The sequence below is a fragment of the Delphinus delphis genome, chromosome 5 (genome assembly GCF_949987515.2).
Source record: "Delphinus delphis chromosome 5, mDelDel1.2, whole genome shotgun sequence".
Classification (NCBI taxonomy): Eukaryota; Metazoa; Chordata; class Mammalia; order Artiodactyla; family Delphinidae; genus Delphinus; species Delphinus delphis.
The window spans coordinates 76,022,252-76,040,554 of NC_082687.1; the positions used below are offsets into that span (position 1 = coordinate 76,022,252).

The 18,303-nt window shown below is 37.1% G+C and overlaps 1 protein-coding gene across 1 annotated transcript in view; it reads left to right on the forward strand.

Moving 5' to 3' along the window:
- The window catches only part of TMEM156 (transmembrane protein 156), a 52,010-nt gene extending 34,299 nt beyond the window's left edge, over positions 1 to 17,711 (forward strand). The window contains exons 6-7 of the mRNA XM_060011763.1: positions 15,012 to 15,117; positions 17,159 to 17,711. Of these exons, the coding sequence (XP_059867746.1) occupies positions 15,012 to 15,117; positions 17,159 to 17,171 (119 nt within the window). The 3' untranslated portion in view covers positions 17,172 to 17,711. The remainder of the gene's footprint in view (positions 1 to 15,011; positions 15,118 to 17,158) is intronic.
- The last annotated feature ends 592 nt before the right edge of the window (positions 17,712 to 18,303 follow it).

Consider the following 18,303-nt stretch of genomic DNA (forward strand, 5'->3'; position numbering starts at 1 on the left):
TAAAGGTTATAGCCATCTGCTTGGTTACAGAATAGATCAAGATTCAGAGGGTGACTCTACCTGCAGGAGGAAATTCATAAAGTGTGAAGAATCTATAGGCAAAATAGGATGATTTATTCTATTCATCCATTGAATGACTTTATGTGACAGCCATTTGTGCCAGGTCTGAAAAAACTGATGATAAAACATGCAGATAAACATCTTCTCCATCCTCGCACAGACTCCCCCTGCCTGAACCATCTGGCCTCACTCGCCACCTCCCTTGCAATCCTCCCCTTTTCCCACCCTGCCTTTATCTAGTTAAGTCCAACCCTGTCCTCTGATTTTGGCTTAACTAACACTTCCTCAGGGAAGTTGTCTCAGAGCTGGTGGACCAGGTAAATTACACCTTCATAACATCACACTTCTCTCTTTGTGGCAATTATCACTGTTGCTCTTTTACATTTCTGTTATTATTTGATTGATGTCTCTCCTATGAGCCAGGTAGCTCCTTGAGATCCGGGACACTACCTGATAATAATTATCACTGCATCCCCAGCTCATGGCACAGTGCATATGAGTTCATAATAAGTACCCAATAAATATTTGTTAAATAAATACAACTCTACACCCTCTATGTTGAAAGAATGACTGCTGCTGTCTTACAAAGACCTTTCAAATACTTTCCCCCACCCCCAGCGTATAACTTTTGATAATGCCTACCCAAAATAACAAAAGGAGAATGGTTAAACACTTCATCAGTTTTATTCCTTGGAGTATTTAGGATACCTGAAGTGTGAGTGAATTGGAAACTGAGTCAATGGCTCAGAATATTGGCAGTTGTCTGTTCAAGGAGGGTTTTTTCCCCTCTTTAATTGCTATTTCTAGATAATTCTGCAGTCATTTATTTTTCCATCCTCATTTGATTTTCACACTGGCCAGATTTGGAATAGCTGAGTAGTTTTAGGTTCACTGTTAAAAATAACAGATGGATCTTTGAACATAGTAGGGAGTTGGCCTCTTGAATAGTGGAAATCTATTTTAAGCCACCATAATTGGTTCTATTAACCCTAAAAGGCTACTAGCTATCTTGGACTTGCACAAAAGTGCCTGTGTTTTTATATGATGGAAAGGTCAGAATGATGCATAGCAATACTGAAATTCTGCATTCCTATGACAGTAAGAAGAAATAATTAAGACTGAAAAGTTTTTTTTAAGCCTGATTAGAGAACTGAATAAGAATCACCAAACCATCTGAAAATGTCCACATCTGTCTTGACCGAAGAAATCTGTGACGATTAACTTGAATTCCTTCCTTTTTGGAGAGGGTCTTATGAGGAAACCAAGTACTCTGTGGGTAACAGTTTAGACATTTATTGCCATTGTCTCCACAAAGAGTCATGGCTGAATCTCCACAAAGAGTCATTGTCTCCACAAAGAGTCATGGCTGAAGTATGAAGGAGAGAAGGAAGCGCCCAAGGTCATCGCTTCCGAGTTTAGCTATCCATAGTCCTTCTCTGCTGAGTTCACACACAGGTCCTACTAAATTCTGAGCAGGGCCCTCCAGTGGGCTTAAAAAGATGCCAGTAAAAATACCTTGTTTTGCACTTGGTGGTGCTTTCTCACAGGGCACTCTTATTTTCCTTATCTCCAAATTCCTGGGTGGTACCCCAGAGTTGACTTTTTGTTCTGCTTGAACCCACACCATTTTATTAAGAAACATGAGGCACAAAGAAGTTAAATAACATTCTTTCAGTCATTCAACATGTATTTATTGAGTACCTATTATGTGTCATGCTCCAAGGTGGGTTCTGGGGAGTAAAACCATGCATAAAAATACAATCTCTGGGGCTTCCCTGGTGGCGCAGTGGTTGAGACTCCGCCTGCCGATGCAGGGGACGCGGGTTCGTGCCCCGGTCCGGGAGGATCCCACATGCTGCGGAGCGGCTGGGCCCGTGAGCCATGGCCGCTGAGCCTGCACGTCCGGAGCCTGTGCTCCGCAACGCGAGAGGCCACAACAGTGAGAGGCCCGCGTACCGCAAAACAAAACAAAACAAAACAAAACAATCTCTGTACACAAGTGGGCAAATAAGGATAAATTATGCAAATTTATGCAAAATTGGATAAATTCACTATTGGGAAAGTAGAGGTCACAGAGGGTCATAGATAGTATGGATACATAAATCTGTTTTGTTCTTCTTTTGTTTTTTGGCTTTCCAATTTAATAACCAAGTAAAATTTAGCTGAACAAGTATTTTTGGAGATAACGAATATCAAACATTGATGGGGCAAATTCCCTTAGCAGCCAAGACAGACTGACTAGGATGGGGAAGTTTTAGATGTGTCTTCAGTGTGGGAGATGTACCTTGTCTTTGACATGAAAATCATCAGGAACAAAGTGAAGAAAATACCTCGTAAGTTTCCATTACTAAGTGGGAATCAAGAATTACTTTGGAAAGATGAATTGAGGTTAGATACCAGATGACATAGATATAAAGCATTTTGAAAAGTGATAACCTTTTTTAAAAAGGAGAGAAAGAAATATCAGAGGTCAGCTTGGACACTGTCATGGATGGAATGATAGGGGCTTTATTCAAGAACCTAAGGCATGGAGTTTTATTTTTAATCAAAGTTTCTACTGTTGGAAATCCATTTTGTTCACTAGACTCAACCAGGTCAAAACTCAGACCGGGGTTCTTTTTAATTTTTTAGGCTCTGCTAAGGTTCTTGGAAAAAGTCAAAGAAATGTTTGGTTTAGAGATTTGACAAATTCATGAAAAGACTTCTGTGAGGTTTTAAAATACTTCTGACTGCTTCTGCTGACTTAACTAGTGTTGCTGAATTAATATGATTTGAAAGAAACCCTATTTCTCAGTGTAAAACTAGAAAAAAATTCCACCTGTTTTAGCTATTCTAAAGAACGTATAAAAATGAAAGGATATCCTACCTTTTTGTCTTTTTATCAATTTTTCAGAAGTTTTCCTATTACCATGTAACTTACATGACTTTGGATACTAGGAGAAATAGAAGATAACGTACTACTAGAGAGTTACTTCGGACTAGCTGTCATTTTGACAGATAATGGCTTTCTGAATTATGGTTATACCATACTATAAAACATCAGCAAACCTAATGAATAAGCAAATGATGAGCAGTTTGGCTTTCCAACCAAAAGAGCTCTGTTAATTTTCTTTGATAATTATTTGGTTTCATGAATAGGCTCTTTTGAGATTTTAACCTTTAAAAAGAATTATCTCCAAATCTCAAATTCTGGAAGGTTATATGATGTTTTGTCAGGGAGGAGGGGTTGTGGGAAGGGATAGTTAGGGAGTTTGGGATTGACATGTACACACTGCTATATTTAAAATAGATAACCAACAAGGACCTACTATATAGCACAGGGAACTCTGCTCAATATTTGGTAACAACCTAAATGGGAAAAGAATTTGAAAAAGAATAGATACATGTATATGTATAACAGAATCACTTTGCTGTACACCCGAAACTAATACAACATTGTTAATCAACTATACTCCAATATAAGATAAAAAGTTAAAAAAAAGATGCTAAAAAAAAAAAAAAAAAAAAAAAAAAAAAAAAAAAAAGATGCTTTGTCAAGGATGTCTAAACAATTATTTGCAATGGTAAATTCATTCTGAAGCTTTAATGTGCATCAGAATTAACCATCAAAGGCTCCTGGGCCTTTATGAAAGGAGATTGTAATTCAGTAGATCTGGGGCAGGGTCCTAGAACCTGCATTTTAAATTACTACCTCTGGGGATTTTCAAGCCAAGGCTCTGTTGATCACTTTATTCATTTTCTATTGTGTGTAACAAATTACCACAACCTTAGGGGCTTAAAACAACACATGTTCATTATCTCACAGTTTCTTTGGGTGAGAAATTTGGGAACAACTTTGCTGGATCTCAGGGACTCACAAGCTTGAAATCAAGATGAGAGCTGGCCTGTGTTCTCATCTGGAGGCTCTCCTTCCAAGCTGGTTCAGGTTGTTGGCAGAATTCCTTCCTTAGAGGCTGTAGACTGAAGGCCCTGGTTTCTTAACTGGCTCTCAGTCAGAGGCCACTCTCAGGTCCTAGAGGCCAGCTGCAGACCCCTGCTACATGACCCTTTCCATAGACGGTGCAGACATGGCGGCATGCTTCCTGAGCCCAGGGAGGGATGCTCTCTGACCCCAGGGAGGGCCCAGTCTCTATTAAAAGCTTTCACCTCTTTAAGTCAGACCCACCCAGGATAGTCTCTCTCAAAATCAACTGATTTGGGATGTTAATTACGCCTGCAACAGCTCTTCATCTTAGTGTAACCTAGTCACCGGAATGAGATGCTATTTACCGCCCTGCCCATGCTCAAGGGAAGGGAGTCACAAGGGTGGCCATGTACACCAGGGGTGGGAATCTGGGGGCTGTTTGAGATCCTGCTTGCTACAGCCACCCTTGAGAAGCACAGATTTCAGAGGACAAAAATCACAGACGCCTGGGAACTTTCAGTGTGACACAGATAAAGCTGATAGATCTAGTCTCATAGGTGCGGTTGGTCCTTACTGACAATAAAATAAAAATGGAAAGACTGGTCTTGTTTTCCCACCTTTGCTCTAATCAGTCAGGAAAGCTTTGTCATTTACTCTTTACAGCTAAAGGCTCCATAGGAAAAAATGTGGACTTTGGTGGTGATTTTAGCATTTCTATAGGAATGAAAGGGCCCTCTGTGTCTGCTGGACATGGCCTCAAAAAGGCATCTAATTCCCTTAAAGAGTAGTTGCTACCTTAATTTTTAAAATGTCTAGTTAAGACGGATACTTTTCTGAGAAAACTTACAAAACCTCACATCAGAAGAACAGAAAATCTAAACAAAACTATTGTCATAGAAGAAATAGAAAATTTGTCAGTTATCTCTCAAAGAATAACAGGAAGAGCAGTACACAGTGGAATTTTAACCATTTCTAAATAACAGATATTTCCAGTGGTATTTTAACTGTTATAGACCACAGAAAAAAAGGATGTTTCCTACGTCTATTTATGAAATAAACATTTATATTCAAGCCCAAGGAAGATTGTCTAAAATGAAAGTATCAATCTTACTTATGTCTATCTATGCAAAAATCCTCAACAAATATTAGCAAAAGAATCCAGTAGCACAGTTTAAAAAAATATGTATACATACATACACACACTCCTATGATCAAGTGGGGCTTATTCCACGAATACAAGAACAGTTCAGCATTAGGAGATCTATTAATATCACTCATCATACTAACAGATCTAAGGGAACGATTGTTGGATCATTTCTATAGATGATAAAAATGTATTTGATTATATGCACAAAAGAAGAAGACTTAGAAGACCTACTTTTCTCATTATTTATTCTACAAATTTACTTCTAATTTTTAAAAGACAAATATAGCTGTTAAGCTATATTCAATTGATTTAAAACATTTCAGCATAGATAATATGATGTTACAGTTAAATATTAAGCACACCACAAGGGTCTGAGCTATCAACCAGAGACTTTGCTAAGTAGAATGATGAATATTAGAAATGAGTTTTCATTAGTAAAATTAGTGGTAATCAAAGTCCGAATTGTATGTTCATTGTTGAAATTAGAGGCATTCAAGATTTGTTAGCTGGATAAAATACTGTAGAAAAATGCTCCATGGCTGCACTAATGGGGTATGAGAACCCAGCCAACACTGTAACCTCTACTTTAGGAATCGTCCAACTCCTTGCACAGGTCCCTGGCTGCATGATGCCAACTGCAAGCCTAACCAAGTCCTACCTCTGGAGCATGTCCTGTCCTCCCCAAGTGAGCTGTGAAGCCCAAGTGACAGGGAGCATGGACTCACATCAAGCCTATACAGCAGGTTTTCCAAGCTGTGTCCTTGCCCTCTCTCTACTGGCTAACAAATACCTAATAAATGCCTGTATGTGAGGAAAAATTTCTCCTGGTGAGACTACCCATGCTCAAACTTTTTGGTGGTTGATTTTATCTACTGATAAGAACCTAAGGGTTGTGCATGGTTAGATTGGCTTAGGTCATTTCACAGCAATAGCTGTAGGGATTTTGTAAACCTTTAGTAAAACTAGTAAAATTAAAAACAATTTACCTAACGATCAAAACACCTAAGACTAAATTACAGAAAGCATAATTCATATAGTAAAATCTAAATTAAAAATCCAGAAACCACACACAAAAAGCAAAATGTATAAAATTTAGACAAAGTAAGGAAGACATAATGCTAAGTATAAACAATTGGGTATTTTGTATAAGTGTTATTTAATCTGTATTGTATACTTGAAATCTGCTAAAACGATAGATTTTAAATTAAATTTTCTCAACACACACACACACACAATGGTAACTATGTGGAGGTGACGGATAAGTTATTTAGCTTTATCGTGGTGATCTTTTCACAATGTATGCATATACCAAAATATCAAGTTGTACGTATACCTTATATAACTACTATTTTTATATGTCAAAGATATCAATAAAGTTGTTAAAAATGAAAAAAATGTATTTGACAAAATACAATACCCATTCTTCATAAAAACACCTAATAAAAATAAGATAAATAGGTACTTCCATAATATCATAAAATATATCTGTCTCAAACAAAAACTCAGAATCATGCTTAGTAGGGAAATACTGAAAGCATGCTTAGTTAAAGCCAGAAATGTTCAAGAATGTTCACTATTGCCACTTTATCTACAGTTATCCTAGAAGTACTAGTCAACACAATTAGATAAGAGGCAGAACCACAAGGTTCACAAGTTGGAAAGAACAAGTAAAATGATCACTTATTTTGCAGATGATATGTACCCCAAAAATCTAATTCCCTAAAAACATCTTTGAAAAGTTCAGTAAGGGGTAGGGTACAAAATTAATATAAAAAGTCAAACAACATTTATATATTTAAACAACAACGAGTTAGAAGATATACTGCATTTAAAACAGCTGCAGAAAATAAAGTAATTAGGAATAAACTTCATAAGAAATGTGCATGATCTTTCTGAAGAAAACTTCAGAAAAATGCTCCTGAGAGACACAAAAATGACTTGAAGAAAAGGAATAGTATATAATGTTCTTGAAAGTAAGATGAATATAAAAAGATGCCAATTTTCCCTAAGTCAATAAATAAACAAGTTCATTTCCATATCCCAATGAAAAATAAACTGTCAATAGTAGACAGGAAAAAAATGGACATAGAAGAATAAACAGAAGTATCCATTCCATTATGGTACTGGTACAGACTAGATAAAAATACCCAATGAAACATTAGAAAGTTCAGGACTTTAGTAAATGATGAAAATGGCATATCAAATCAGTAGGGAAACAAAGAAATACTGAATGAATGATGTTGGAACAACTGAATAATCATCTAGGAAAAAAAATTTACTTAATCCAGAGCCCACACTAATACTGGAGTAAATTCCATTCAGATCAGTGATTTTAATGAAAACATGAAACCACAAAAGTAATAGAGGAAACAATGGTAGAATTCATTTACAATTAACGCAGAACTAATCATGACACAAAACTCAGCTAAAACACTAATAAATTTGACCCTATGAAAAAGAATGTACACAGCAAAAGCAATTGGGGGGAAGTTATTTGTAGTTCATCACAGATAAGCAACCTTTCCTAGTATATAAAGAGCTTCTAATAGTTGATGAAGAAAAGACCATAACCTAGTAGGCAAATGGGTAAAGGACAAGAATGGACTGTTTACAGAAAAAGGAAATACAAATAGTTCTTAAACATATGAAAGGTTGTTTGGTCTCACTCAGACCAAATTCTTAAAAAAAATTTTTTTTATTGTTGTTTACTATGTGCCAATAATATTGGTCACTTGGGTATAGGAGACACAGCAGTGAACCAAACAAAATAAAGATTTCTGCTCTCATGGAGCTTCATTCAGGTGGGAAAGCAAGTTGAAGCTACACTGAGATGCCACTTTCATCTATCAGATTGGCAAAAGTCCAGAAGTTTGATGTTACACTCTATGGCAAGGGGCAAGAGGTACTCTCATACTTTACTAAGGTAAACTGAGAGGCAAAATTGGTGCAACTTCCATGATAGGTAATTTGGCAATAACTATCAAAGTTACAAATGTATAAGCCCTTTGAGCCAGCAATTCTATTTCTAGGAATTTATCCTATAGATTTACTCACATAGGAGAGAAATGGCATCTATACAATGTTTACTGCTTGTGTATTTATAAGATCAAAAATGATTAGACACCATCTAAGCAGACACCATCTAGGCTGTTCAAAGACATGGTGTTACATCCATACTGTGGAATACCAGGAAGTTGTAAAAAGGAAAGAGGAAGCACTTATGTGGAAAGATCCCTAAGATATATCATTCATGATATATATGTATGGTATTCTACTAATTGTGTAAAGAAGAACAAAAACAAAATTTTAATAACACATATATTAAAGTATAAATTTATCATCTCTCTCTCTCTCTCTCTATCTATCTATCTAACTATCTAGAAGGGAAAGAACTATGTGAAATGGTGGGAAGTGATTGCCTGGGAGATGGGGTAAAAAGGAATATTCACTGAATATCCCTTCATAGTTTAAAAAATTTTAATCAGGTGAATGTATTCCTTATACAGAAAATTAAGTCCAGAAAATAAGTTTTTCTTATCAAAAATTTTTTTCTAATTAAAGGAATAACATTCTGACAGAAGCTTTGACAGGATTTCCCTTTTGGTAAACTACACCAGTGTTTAATAATCTTCTAGGAAAAAAAGCATCATATTCTTGATTATACTTAAATCTTCCTTTCTGATATCTATTCTTAAGAAGCAACTACACAAATTTCTCTTTAAATTAGAGGTCACCTCATTTCCATCCATGTTCAGGGCTTTGTATAAAAAGTAGAGACATCTGTGAAGCAAAAAACCACGTGTATTATGTAGAACCCAAGTTTCAATATAAAGACTAGAAAAGCAAGACCCAGGACCCCAGTGGAATAAAAGAGATACCATTGAGCCACGGACATCAAGTTTTACCTTCTATTTGAAGTCAGTTGAAGATAATATTAGAAGAGTTTTATAAAGTCACAGAGTCATAGCAAAGGAAGACAGGTTAGAGTTCATCTAATTTGTAACCTTGCTTTTTGGTAAAATTGTCCCTGAAATCAAAGATGTTATTTATTAATATTATTCTTAGGGACATATTTCAACAATATGCAAAGAAGGAAATGTTTGTACTTTCCAAACTAAAATTCTTTTCTTGCTACTTGACATTGTACCTTAAATTTTTTCTTGACTTTGCTCCACCTTAACTATACTGCAGGTCTTGTGCTCAGAAGGAGATGGGAGAGGACGAATTGAAAGGATAGATACAGAGTTGAGAGAAATGGGTCAAAAGTTTCAGAGTTGAGAGGGCAGACAGCAGAAGCAAGAAGAACTACAATCCTGCAGCCTGTGAAACAAAAACCACATTCACAGAAAGATAGACAAGATGAAAAGGCAGAGGGCTATGTACCAGATGAAGGAACAAGATAAAACCCCAGAAAAACAACTAAAGGATAGATACAGAGTTGAGAGAAATGGGTCAAAAGTTTCAGAGTTGAGAGGGCAGACAGCAGAAGCAAGAAGAACTACAATCCTGCAGCCTGTGAAACAAAAACCACATTCACAGAAAGATAGACAAGATGAAAAGGCAGAGGGCTATGTACCAGATGAAGGAACTAGATAAAACCCCAGAAAAACAACTAAATGACGTGGAGATAGGCAACCTTCCAGAAAAAGAATTCAGAATAATGATAGTGAAGATGATACAGGACCTCATAAAGAATGGAGGCAAAGATTTAGAAGATGCAAGAAATGTTTAACAAAGACCTAGAAGAATTAAAAAACAAACAAACAGAGATGAACAATACAATAACTGAAATGAAAACTACACTAGAAGGAATCAATAGCAGAATAACTGAGGCAGAAGAATGGATAAGTGACCTGGAAGACAGAATGGTGGAATTCACAGCTGCAGAACAGAATAAAGACAAAAGAATGAAAAGAAATGAAGACAGCCTAAGAGACCTCTGGGAAAACATTAAACATAACAACATTCACATTATAGGGGTCCCAGAAGGAGAAGAGAGAGAGAAAGGACCAGAGAAAATATTTGAAGTGATTATAGTTGAAAACTTCCCTAACATGGGAAACGAAATAGCCACCCAAGTCCAGGAAGCACAGCGAGTCCCATACAGGATAAACCCAAGGAGAAACATGCTGAGACACATAGTAATCAAACTGGCAAAAATTAAAGACAAAGAAAAATTATTTAAAGCAGCAAGGGAAAAACGACAAATAACATACAAGGGAAGTCCCATAAGGTTAACAGCTGATTTCTCAGCAGAAACTCTACAAGCCAGAAGGGAGTGGCATGATATACTTAAAGTGATGAAAGGGAAGAACCTACAACCTAGATTACTCTACCTGGCAAGGATCTCATTCAGATTCGATGGAGAAATCAAAAGCTTTACAGATAAGCAAAAGCTAGGAGAATTCAGCACCACCAAACCAGCTCTACAACAAATGCTAAAGGAACTTCTGTAAGTGGGAAACACAAGAGAAGAAAAGGACTTACAAAAACAAACCCAAAACCATTAAGAATATGGTCATAGGCACATACATATCAATAATTACCTTAAAAGTGAATGGATTAAATGCTCCAACCAAAAGACACAGGCTTGCTGAATGGATACAAAAACAAGACCCATATATATGCTGTCTACAAGAGACCCACTCCAGACCTAGGGACACATACAGACTGAAAATGAGGGGATGGGAAAAGATATTCCATGCCAATGGAAATCAAAAGAAAGCTGGAGTAGCAATACTTATATCAGATAAAGTAGACTTTAAAATAAAGAATGTTACAAGAGACAAGGAAGGACAGTACATAATGATCACGGGATCAATCCAAGAAGATATAACAATTATAAATATATATGCACCCAACATAGGAGCACCTCAATACATAACGCAACTGCTAACAGCTATAAAAGAGGAAATCAACAGTAACACAATAATACTGGGGGACTTTAACACCTCACTTACACCAATGGACAGATCATCCAAAATGAAAATAAATAAGGAAAAAGAAGCTGTAAATGACACAATAGACCAGATAGGTTTAATTGATATTTATAGGACATTCCATCCAAACACAGCAGATTACACTTTCTTCTCGAGTGTGCACAGAACATTTTACAGGATAGATCACATCTTGGGTCACAAATCAAGCCTCAGCAAATCTAAGAAAACTGAAATCATATCAAGCATCTTTTCTGACCACAACATTATGAGATTAGAAATGAATTACAGGGAAAAAAATGTAAAAAACACAAACACATGGAGGCTAAACAATATGTTACTAAATAACCAAGAGATCACTGAAGAAATCAAAGAGGAAATCAAAAAATACCTAGAGACAAATGACAATGAAAACACGACGATCCAAAACCTATGGGATGCAGCAAAAGCAATTCTAAGAGGGAAGTTTATAGCTCTACAAGCCTACCTCAAAAAACAAGAAAAATCTCAAGTAAACAATTTAACTTTAAACCTAAAGGAACTAGAGAAAGAAGAACAAACAAAACCCAAAGTTAGTAGAAGTAAAGAAATCATAAAGATCAGAGCAGAAATAAATGAAATAGAAACAAAGAAAACAATAGCAAAGTTGGTTCTTTGAGAAGATAAACAAAATTGATAAACCATTAGCCAGACTCATCCAGAAAAGGAGGGAGAGGACTCAAATCAATAAAATTAGAAATGAAAAAGGAGAAGTTACAAGACACCACAGAAATACAAAGCATCCTAAGAGACTACTACAAGCAACTCTATGCCAATAAAATGGACAACCTGGAAGAAATGGACAAATTGTTAGAAAGGTATAACCTTCCAAGACTGAACCACGAAGAAATAGAAAATATGAACAGAGCAATCACAAGTAATGAAATTGAAACTGTGATTAAAAAGTCTTCCAACAAACAAAAGTCCAGGACCAGATGGCTTCAGAGGTGAATTCTATCAAACATTTAGAGAACAGCTAACACCCATCCTTCTCAAACTCTTCCAAAAATTGCAGAGGAAGGAACACTCCCAAACTCATTCTACAAGGCCACCATCGCCCTGATACCAAAACCAGACAAAGATACTACAAAAAAAGAAAATTACAGACCAATATCACTGATGAATATAGATGCAAAAATCCTCAACAAAATACTAGCAAACAGAATCCAACAACACATTAAAAGGATCATACACCATGATCAATTGGGATTTATCCCAGGGATGCAAGGATTCTTCAATATACACAAATCAATCAATGTGATATACCATATTAACAAATTGAAGAATAAAAACCATATGATCATCTCAATAGATGCAGAAAAAGCTTTTGACAAAATTCAACACCCATTTATGATAAAAACTCTCCAGAAAGTGGCACAGAGGGAACCTACCTCAACATAATAAAAACCATAAATGACAAACCCACAGCAAACATCATTCTCAACGGTGAAAAACTGAAAGCATTTCCTCTAAGATCAGGAACAAACAAGGATGTCCACTCTCACTGCTATTATTCAACAGAGTTTTGGAAGTCCTAGCCACGGCAGTCAGAGAAGAAAAAGAAATAAAAGGAATACAAATTGGAAAAGAAGAAGTAAAACTGTCACTGTTTGCAGATGACATAATACTATACATAGAGAATCCTAAAAATGCCACCAGAAAACTACTAGAGCTAATCAATGAATTTGGTAAATTTGTAGGATACAAAATTAATGCACAGAAATCTCTTGCATTCCTATACACTAATGATGAAAAATATGAGAGAGAAATTATGGAAACACTCCCATTTACCATTGCAACAAAAAGAATAAAATACCTAGGAATAAATCTACCTAGGGAGACAAAAGACCTGTATGCAGAAAACTATAGGACACTGATAAAAGAAATTAAAGGTCATACCAACAGATGGAGAGATATACCATGTTTTTGGATTGGAAGAATCAATATTGTGAAAATAACTATACTACCCAAAGCAATCTACAGATTCAATCCAATCCCTATCAAATTACCAATGGCATTTTTTACAGAACTAGAACAAAAAATCTTAAAATTTGTATGGAGACACAAACAACCCCGAATAGCAAAGCAGTCTTGAGGGAAAAAAATGGAGCTGGAGGAATCAGACTCCCTGACTTCAGACTATACTATAAAGCTACAGTAATCAAGAAAGTATGGTACTGGCACAAAAACAGAAACATAGATCAATGGAACAAGATAGAAAGCCCAGAGATAAACCCACGCACCTATGGTCAACTAATCTATGACAAAGGAGGCAAGGATATACAATGGAGAAAAGACAGTCTCTTCAATAAGTGGTGCTGGGAAAACTGGACAGCTACATGTAAAAAAATGAAATTAGAACACTCCCTAACACCATACACAAAAATGAACTGAAAATGGATTTGAGACCTAAATGTAAGACCAGACACTATAAAACTCTTAGAGGAAAACATAGGGAGAACACTCTTTGACATAAATCACAGCAAGATCTTTTTTGATCCACCTCCTAGAGTAATGGAAATAAGAACAAAAATAAACAAATGGGACCTCATCAAACTTAAAAGCTTTTGCACAGCAAAGGAAACTGTAAACAAGATGAAAAGACAACCCTCAGAATGGGAGAAAATATTTGCAAACGAATGAACAGACAAAGGATTAATCTCCAAAATATATAAACAGCTCATGCAGCTCAATATTAAAGAAACAAACAACCCAATCCAAAAATGGGCAGAAGACCTAAATAGACATTTCTCCAAAGAAGACATACAGATGGCCAAGAAGCACATGAAAAGCTGCTCAACATCACTAATTATTAGAGAAATGCAAATCAAATCTACAATGAGGGGGCTTCCCTGGTGGCACAGTGGCTGAGAGTCCACCTGCCAATGCAGGGGACACGGGTTCATGTCCCGGTCCAGGAAGATCCCACATGTTGCGGAGTGTCTGGGCCCGTGAGCCATGGCCGCTGAGCCTGTGTGTCCGGAGCCTGTATTCCACAACGGGAGAGGCCACAACAGTGAGAGGCCTGCGTACAGCAAAAAAATCAAAAAAACAAACAACAAAAACAACAATAAAAACTACAATGAGGTAGCACCTCACACCAGTTAGAATGGGCATCATCAGAAAATCTACAAACAACAAATGCTGGAGAGGGTGTGGAGAAAAGGGAACACTCTTGCACTGTTGGTGGGAATGTAAATTGATACAGCCACTATGGAGAACAGTATGGAGGTTCCTTAAGGAACTAAAAATAGAATTACCATATGATCCAGCAATCCCACTACTGGGCATATACCCAGAGAAAAACATAATTCAAAAAGACACATGCACCCCAATGTTCATTGCAGCACTATTTACAATAGCCAGGTCATGGAGGCAACCTAAATGTCCATCGACAGATGAATCGATAAAGAAGATGTGGCACATATATACAATGGAATATTACTCAGCCATAAGAAGGAACGAAATTGGGTCATTTGTTGAGACGTGGATGGATCTAGAGACTGTCATACAGAGTGAAGTAAGTCAGAAAGAGAAAAACAAATATCGTATATTAATGCATGTATGTGGAACCTAGAAAAATGGTACAGATGAACCGGTTTGCTGGGCAGAAATGAGACACAGATGTTGAGAACAAATGTATGGACACCAAGGGTGAAAGCCGCTGGGGGGTGGGGATGGTGGTGTGATGAATTGGGCGATTGGGATTGACATGTATACACTGATGTGTATAAAACTGATGACTAATGAAAAAAAAAAAAAAGAGTGTCAGAGTTGCAGGCAGGAAATTTAGTAAGTCATGGAAACTGCCAAAGTCCTGTCTAGGTGGAAGGCATGGTTCTCTTACTACATTGGAATATACTGTGTCTACTTTCGCATTGCTCTTGACTAAATACAGACTAGAACAGCTCTCCTTCTTAAACAGCAGAGACCATGCAGAGGCTGCCTATGGCTCATGTCAAGGACGTGCTTCCTCCAATACCAGAACTAGAAGTTACTTCCACGGCGCATCAGCAAGATCAATATACACGGTGAGTGATGCTTCAGATTTATTGACGATTTGACTATTCATTATAAACGTGAATAGATCCAAGGAGGTATAGTTTTCCCCAAACTGCATTTCTATCCGGGTGTAGGTGATAGAAAGTGATGAACTTGCAAAATCAGTTCATATGAATTAGATGGCATGAAATAAAATCACTGTTTCCTCCAAGGTCTAGGAAGGACCAGTAAACTAATCTCTTAGTTTGTTGAACAACATGTGCCCTGAGATGTCTGCTCATCTCTTGGTACTGTTTCCTGGGGTTGAGTCATAAGTCCAGTAGGCTAATCATTATTTCACTTGGAACATGAGAAAAGAGAGAATGTAAATTTGTAAAGCAGAACTACTCACTGACTTTCAACTACTGAAATAAAAACTTCTCTAAATTTAATACTTGATAACCTAGATTAATGCACATTGATTACCATGTATTTGAATACAAAACTGTGATCAGAAGTGTCTTAGTGTCTTTTTCTTTCATTCAACAAATATTTATTAAATAGCTATTTTGTTAAAGGCCCTACTGATAACCACTGCAGGGGGTATAAAAATTATAACAGGGACAAGAAGGGAAACTAGCATTTCTTGGTATTCTTTTATTATGCTTGGTGGTAATAGACTAGATCATTTACTGTTTATAGTATTTGGGTCCTGGCAGGAAACTGATGGTATACTCATATTGAATAATTTGGGGAGAGTTTCATAAAGGGCCTATTAAGCCAGGATGTGGGGAAACCAAAAAAGGACAGTGTAGCATCCTAGGACTAGTAACTGGGGGCACTGCTACTGTCCCTAAGACTAAAGGGACAAGGAACTCAGAGAGACAAAGACAGAAGCACACACATACACACACAGAAGGAATATGTGGGGAGGGCTGACTGATAGGAGCTGTGGCATTTGGTCATGGACACAACAGCCTGTGGTTGCCCTGAGGAGAGAGAATGAATATCCTAACTTGGCTGTTCTCCTTTTTTCCCAATGTCCAGTACTCCCCATTGGCCAAACCCAACCAGAGCCAGAGGACACTGGCGCTGATTGAGACAATTCATATAGATTGGCCTCCCAGAGCACCAAGCAAAGTGGACAAAAGGGGAGGGCAGATCTGGAGAGACAACCAAAGGGATCCAGCATAGGTGGCCCAATACATCAAACTGGAAACTAAGTGCCAAGGAACACTTTGTCTTCAGGACTAGAGAGAGGCAGGTCTTTGTGCTTGGGTCTTTAGTGCAATCAGGGTCTGCTGTTGGCTCAGAAATTCCTAGGGAGAATATAATGTCATCATATAATTGTTTTAATGAAATGTTACTGGCTATTATGCTTGATATTTCTCATTCTGGTCCTCATTCTCGGATGCTCAAGCTTGCACGTGAAGAGCTCTCCTCTGTCCTTTTACCAAATGCTTTTGGAGCACCTACTGTGTGCCAAGAATTCTGCTACTCATTGGCAAAATAACATGCAGTCCATCAGTGGAGGAATCAGATTAGGGAATCCCTAATTCCAACTGAGTGTCAAGTACCATGATGGAGGTACCCACAAGGGACTTGGGGAGCATTATGGGGAGACCCCTCATTCAGAGGACATGTTGCCTAGCATGTAATAGATGTCCAATAAATATTTAGTGGACATAAGTATTGAGTGAATGGATAAATCTCAACTTCTGTGTCTCTCTAATAGAATCATGGACTCCTGTAACCAAAAGAAACTTGCGTGAACACTTTCACTTTTATTTTATATAAGTGGGAAATAAGCCAAAAAAATATAGTGGCAAAGGTTGGAGGAGACCCCAGGTTTCCTGGGACCTAGGCTGAGAAGTTTATTACCACTAACCACACTGTCTACTTGGGGATATAAAGGAGGCTCCATGGCATAACAAAGGATTGGAAAGAGCCCTTAATCAGTGACTTTAGGAAGTTTTTCATGTTCTTATAAGACATAGTTTTAATAAACGGTTTAAAATTTTTTTCCACTAATTATTTTCAGGTCAACAACATTTTTGTGTGAATAATATTTGCCTTTTTTTAAATCTTCAGACTATCCATATGAATTCCTCTGGGCGATTTGGACTGAACCCTTCTGAAGAGTATTCATAATTCTATTCTGGGAATGAGTTAACTGGTAATAGCTGGTCTGGCTGAGGATGCACAATAGGAACCAGTAGGAGTGCTGACTGGTTGATGGAAACTAACTCAACAGCACTCATTTGACCCAGGAGATCAAAGGCACAAGAGTTTTTTTCAGGAAGGCATTATGAGTCATGGAAAACAAGCTAATGAAACCCATGGAAAAAGCAAGAGAACACTTACTCTCTTTGTTTATCCATCATTATACAGCTTACACTAGTCCCAAGATTTTGATTTTGAGGAACCAAAAACAGAGTTGAGGATGCAAATCCTTTCTCTCACTGGCCCACATTGCAGATCCTGATTTGATGTGTTTTCTTATATAGATGGATTGTTTCTATTTGGCAAATTGCTTAAGAGGACCTGGGTTGTTTGTTTATACATTTGCTTGCATGTGTAAAGCCTTCCTTCCTTTTGGCACTGGGATGTTTAAAAAAAATTCGAAACACCAAAATAAAATGAATTTAAGTGAAATACTTGAATGTTTAAATCTAATAACAACATGTTTCCTCTGTTTCCTTTGGCTTTCATCTTTTCATAGCTATCATTGATGTCAAGAATAATTATAGTTATTAACTACAGTAAAATCAAATATAAAAAAGAGGATAGTTCTTAACATTGAAAAATACTTTCCAAAGAATTAATATTGTTAAAATGGCCTTACTACCCAAAGCAATCTACAGATTTAATGTGATCCCTATCAAATACCCATGACAGTTTTCACAGAACTAGAACAAATAATCCTAAAATTTATATGGAACAATAAAAGACCCCAAATTGCCAAAGCAATCTTGAGGGGGGGGAAAAAAAAAAAAAAAACCAAAGCAGGAGGCATAACCCTCTCATACTTCAGACAATACTACAAAGCTACAGTAATCAAAAGAGTGTGGTATTGGCACAAAAACAGACATATGCATCAATGGGACAGAATAGAGAGCTCAGAAGTAAACCCACACACCTATGGTCAATAATCTTTGACAAAGGAGGTAAGAATACACAATGGGAAAAAGACAGTCTCTTCAGCAAGTGGTGCTGGGAAAGTTGGATAGCTGCAT